The sequence below is a fragment of the Symphodus melops genome (assembly GCF_947650265.1).
Source record: "Symphodus melops genome assembly, chromosome: 22".
Classification (NCBI taxonomy): Eukaryota; Metazoa; Chordata; class Actinopteri; order Labriformes; family Labridae; genus Symphodus; species Symphodus melops.
Window position 1 is genome coordinate 4985187 of NC_136712.1, and position 6000 is coordinate 4991186.

Genomic DNA, 6000 nt, shown 5'->3' on the forward strand with positions numbered 1-6000 from the left:
TCTCTCCTGATTTCCTATCCTATCCACTGTCCTATCCATAAAGGCAAAAGGGCCAAAATAAATGTAAGATATAAGACGGTTTATGCTAATGATAAAGTAGGATTCTCTAAAAAATGTTGTAAAAACTCTTAAATGTGTTGTCTGGTAATCTTTCTTACAGGCTCTGATACTGGTGAACAACAAGATCACCATCATCCACGCCAAGGCCCTCAGCCCTCTGACCAAGCTGCAGCGCCTCTACCTGTCCAAGAACATGCTAAAAGACATGCCAGCCAACATGCCCAAGAGCCTGCAGGAGTTGCGCATCCACGAGAATGAAATCACCAAGATCAAGAAGTCCTCCTTCCAGGGCATGTCCAGCGTCATCGTCATGGGTATGAAGATATGTAATTGGTTTAGACAAAAGATTAGGAAAGGTATAACTTTGGTATGGATGGTACATTTTATTCAAGCAGCTGGTTCAAATTCAGCAGGAATGGTACAAAACATTTTTCCTCAAAGCGAATACATGGTTTTCAATTTCATATTTCCAGAGTCTTTGCATAATGGCAGCAAACAAGGCTCTGTTGTTAGATAACTGTGAAGGTGTGAAGAATTTTGTTTTAAAATTAAACTTTGGTGTCTCTTTAGGCGTCAGTCAAGACGAAACACAACTAAATTAAGGATTATTGTTGAGTTTTTTTGGGAAAGTACAACTCTGCAAAGGCAGGAGGAAATCAATTGATCCACTTGAATCATGAAATTTCGTGTTTGTACTCCAACCTGGGGCAGGTTGTGTGTTTGCAAACAGTCTTTCTGTTTATTGTTACCTAGTCAGTAGTTAATTGCTTGGGAATGGTACATTTGATTGAGTTTGTTTGGAAAGAAAGACACCAGAGGGGAAAGTTTTCTTCATGGAATTTCACTGAGACACGATTTATACACAGTCACAGTCTGGAAGTGATCAGTTTGTTACAGACTGTGGCAGCCTGTTAATTCATTATAATACAGCATATGTTTTCTTTCATTTCCCGCAAAAGAATCATAGATTTATTTTCCTCCCCCTTGTTTTGCTACATTTGCAACTTTGACAACTAATCTCAGACATCTTAAACTTCCTGATCCACATATTAAAATGTGCGATCTGTCATTGCTCAACCAAAGTTAAAAGTGTGGAGTCAAAATGTGATGACAATAAAGTTATAAGGCGAGACAAATCAGGAAATCTGGCAGGGAGAAAGACTTGCTTTGCAAATATAAGCTGTTCTCTTGCCCAAGACTTTGTTTACTGATGACTCAGCTCTTTGTTCCCGTAACACACCAGGAGAAGAATTAACCCAAGATCCATTACTGCTGTTCTCTTTCTTCCTACGCCCTCAATTGTATTTTTTTTTCCTTTTTAGAGCTCGGGTCCAACCCCCTGAAGAGCGCAGGAATTGAGGCCGGTGCTTTTGCTGACCTGAAGAAAGTCTCTTACATTCGCATTGCAGATACTAGCATCACTGAGATCCCCAAAGGTAAACTTCTATTATCTATTATCCCAAATAAGTCTTGAATAAAAGAATTAGGCCTCATCCAAATTGAATCCAGTCAGACCAAAAACAATAATCTTCTATCAAAAGAATGCATGCCTAAACGTCAGTCTCCAGTGCAGTGACATGCTAACTCTTCTAATTCTAAGTAATTTTGAGCCAGCAATTTTCAGGGTGGGATGATGTCTTGAAAAGTAAGACAAGTAATAAGGATCTTTTGGATGTAACAGGGCTTACATTTTTGATGCAGATTGCTAACTATTCTTTTTCTAAGTGGCTTCATAATTTCAGACATTGAGGTAGATTGTGGTGTTTTGTGGGTTTTCAGGTCTGCCCAGCTCTCTCTCTGAGCTCCACCTGGATGGAAACAAGATCACCAAAGTGACCAGTAGCAACCTTCAGGGCCTCAAAAACCTGGCCAAGTAATGACAATTATATACTTTTTGTGTGTGAAGCCAGGCTATCTCACTATTGCTGAACAGCATACTCTGTGTCCATAAATTTACTAGAATTAAAATGTTCCTCAATTTACGGAGATTATTTTAGGTAAGGTGTGCTAACTTATGGTTTTACTTGCTGCATAATAATTTTCATCTTTATCTGATTACTGCTGTAACATTAAAACATTATTGAGACATAACCCTCAGGGTAGATGCAAATGTCTGTAGTTGCCCAGCTCACAAGCTAACCTTTTAGCAAACTAGGATTTTTTAACAATACAAAATTTCTCACCATTTTTAATGCTCCCTTACATTTTTATTCCCTGGTTTGTATTAGGTTCACTTGAGTTGCTCGCATTTATATAACAAAGCATGAGACCTTAACTTTTTTTGAATAATCAAAAAAAATAAATCAAATAAAATGATCCTGCGTTTATAAGATGACTGCTCAGATGAAAAGGATGCCACACTAAACTTGAACAAATAGAGCTGAGAATCATGAAAGAGTATTTAAGAGGATACTTTACATTCTGGTTTCCTTTGTTCATACCATTATTTTGTATTATCTTATAATCACATCATACTTCTGACAGTCAAAAACAACCATTGATATCAATGTCTTGATTTCTTAAATCTGTAATTGGAAATTTGCCAGGACACAAAAAGACAGCGTCTCATTAATGTTCTGCTTTTCCTGCAGGCTGGGTCTGAGCTACAATGAGATCAGCTCTGTGGAAAATGGCACGCTGACTAATGTCCCCCACCTGCGAGAGCTGCACCTCGACAACAACGCTCTGAGTAGTGTTCCTCCTGGTCTGTCTGAACACAAGTACATCCAGGTACAATACTGTTCTTATTAAAGTTACGTTTGAGGTTACAACTTAGAGTTATCGATGCAGGTTTATCAACTCTATCACAGGAAGACTGCTTTTGCAACCATTTATAGTTCCAGCTCTTGATGTCTTCTTGAGCTTAACAGATCTTGTCTTCAAACACAGCTCATTTTGTCTCATTGAAGTCATACTGTTTGAGTTAACTCTGTTGCATTTTTGCACTCGGTTTGTTAAGGGTCGCTCTGCCCGGTTACAGATCAACCACGGCTTCCACAACAAATGTCACATGGATCCATTTAGTTTGTTTATTGGGTAAAGTGTTGGTAGCCTGTCATACAGATTTTTAGAAGTAAGTGGGAGTGTTAACAGACTGTTGCATCAATCCCATCCCCATAAAACCTTGTTTGAGGTAATTTCCTGTAATTCATTGGGATTATACTCACTTCTAATGAACCACAGCATTGCACATCTGCCAACCAGCTTTATGCTGGGAATACCCGACACTTACATGAGCACAGATTGTGCAAACTCGAAGTTTTGTACAGAACAGTCAGCAGCAGTATCATGTTATACTAAAAGACAATGGTTTTAACTGTTAGTATATTTCAATATAACATTAAACACTTCCACATTTAGGATGCCTCTATGCAAAAACCCAAGAATAAAAATCTTACCAGGATCTATAAAAATAGTATCGCACACAGGAAGGGAATATGTTTACCAACAATGTGTCCAAGTATAATTTACGTTTTTTTTGTTCCGTTTTGTTTTTTTAAATCCCAGCAGCACATACAGCAGCAGTACAGAATAGATTTGACATTCATGCAAGCTTCAGCTTGTATTTAGATATTTTGTAGCATGATCAGCAGGAAGTCTTTACCCGCTGTCTTTACTTTAACATCCTGAAGACAAAACAAACTTTCTGGCTCTCTGGAGGTGTTATTATTCATTTCATAACTTATTATTACCTTCTCTATCTGCTGTGTTATATTGCCATCTACGTTCCACTCAGTGACCGAAGCTTGTCATTATTTAAATCCTCTCTCTAGGTGGTCTACCTCCATGTCAACAAGATTTCTGCTGTGGGAACAGGCGACTTCTGTCCTCCTGGCCTCAACAGCAAGAAGGCCATGTACTCCGGCATCAGTCTGTTCAGCAACCCCGTGCCTTACTGGGAAATCCAGCCAATCACCTTCCGCTGCGTCTTTGACCGCTCCGCCATCCAGCTCGGCAACTACAGGAAGAAATAGAAGAAGTAAAAGAAGTGTCCCGCTTGCCTCAGCGAGGATTGGTGTGATTGTTAATGAGTGCATGAAAGTTTTCGTAAGCGTGCGTGTTTGACCGCAGCCCCAAAACACTGACCCCTACCAACACTGCCTCCGCACAAAATACAACGTCAGTAACCCACATTTTGAAAGGTTTGCTTACATGGACCTCAAACACATCATATCATATTCATTATTTTTGCTTCAAAGTCAGTGAAACAGTATTAGCAAACACCAGCATACTACGGTGAAGCTCTCTCACACACAAACAAACACACAGTATATCATGTAAAGAAAGAGTTTTGAAATTCAGAGGCGATTCTTAACCAAAAAGATTTGCAATCTCACTTCATCTAACTTTTAAAAATAAAAATAAATAAAAATGTGTTAGATCAACTTTCCATTGTATGAATTGTATGAGAGCTGACCTGTAGAGCAGGCAGCAAAGGGGTTAACTTGTGTTTTACAATACCTTTAACAACTGGTATACTAGAATGTACTAGATATTTCCTGTGTACTAGGATTAGCATTCAGAGTGTGATATTACCACGCTGCACTCCCTGACAGAACTCCGAGTTTCTATTTGTATTGTACTCAATCCAAGTAGAGATAAAAGCAACCGTGACTTCTATCACATTGTGATTTCTTGTGCTTACTTCTCCAGTGTTCATTTAGTTCTGGGTGTATTTTCTTCATCACATGCCGTCCCTTGTTCTTCTCCCAGTGTATGTTGTTCCATTCAAAGGACAAGGTGAAAGTAGCTTCTTAAAATGTAGAATAAACCATATATGTTTTAAACATAAGCCACTTTCCAAAGATTTATATGCATGCTCTTTTTTTGTGCTTTTGACTCAAAACTGGTTCTGTCTGGAATCTCTTGTTAATGCCTGTATGTATTTCTCTCTCTGTTTTTCTGCCCTTCATTTTTTTTTTTTTTTTTTTTTTTTTTCAAGAGTCAAGAAAAATAGGAGGGTGTATGTGGACTGGCATGCCCACTGCAACCATTTTGGTATGAATGTTGTATGTATAGATGCTGTATATAAATGCTGTATAAAAAAACTTCTCTCATTGCTTAAAGGCACAAGCACTTACCATAGCTCAGACTTAATATATCAGCAACGAAGGTGTTCTTCTTTTTTTCCGGAGCAGGGGCTCCAGCTACGGTGTCCTAAAAAAAAATAAAAATACTAATGGAAAAAGTAGCTGTTTTTCATGGATGTAATGAATAGAAACTGCTTTGTTAACAGTTTGTCCTCCTGGTTGCTTGATGGCGCTGTGATAACTGCAGCACAGATACGAAGAGGGCAGCGGCTTCCTGGCGAACAAGGTCAAGAGGAGGCACAGGTAATGTCTATTTAGAAACAGGTGAGACGTTTGAAAAATTGTATATATACGATAATACACTCAATCAAACACATGACCTCGGGCCCCAAGTAATTAGTTTTTTTTATATCAAAGCAATGTTCTGAAAAAGACAAAAGGTCACCATGATTTTTCAAAAATAATGATGTGCCTTTTAATTAGCTATTTCTTGATATAATCGTTTGAAAAAAAAATCTCAAACAACTGAGAGCAAAGTTTTTCCATTTTTGTAGTTTTTTTCTCACCAGTTTCCTGTCCAACTTACAAACAGCTTTTCAAAAATACATAACACCTAGAATCCTACTCCACTCAATCAGATGCTTTCTCTAGTTTCCTTTAATAGTTTGGTTTCTTGTCATCTGGTGACAAGTCAGGTAAAGAATTCTATAAATTGACCAACTACACTTTACTCCAGTCAAAAAAAGAAGATATAGGCCATTTATAAAAGTCTGATATCATAAACACTGACGTGAGCCATTCATCAGGTATTCTCAGAGTATAAGTTTCATAGAGCACATGAGTTTAGGGACAGATGAGTCTCTTCGTGTGGCTCTCACTAAGTAGTATTATGAATTCATAATGCTTTGTC

General features: G+C 38.1%; 1 protein-coding gene across 2 annotated transcripts in view; it reads left to right on the plus strand.

Annotated features, from left to right (window-relative positions):
- The window catches only part of dcn (decorin), a 155757-nt gene extending 150759 nt beyond the window's left edge, over positions 1-4998 (plus strand). For both annotated transcript variants that reach the window (XM_079335080.1, XM_079335081.1), the window contains 5 exons: positions 161-374; positions 1383-1496; positions 1840-1933; positions 2652-2790; positions 3834-4998. In XM_079335080.1, the coding sequence (XP_079191206.1) occupies positions 161-374; positions 1383-1496; positions 1840-1933; positions 2652-2790; positions 3834-4034 (762 nt within the window). In that variant the 3' untranslated portion in view covers positions 4035-4998. The remainder of the gene's footprint in view (positions 1-160; positions 375-1382; positions 1497-1839; positions 1934-2651; positions 2791-3833) is intronic.
- The last annotated feature ends 1002 nt before the right edge of the window (positions 4999-6000 follow it).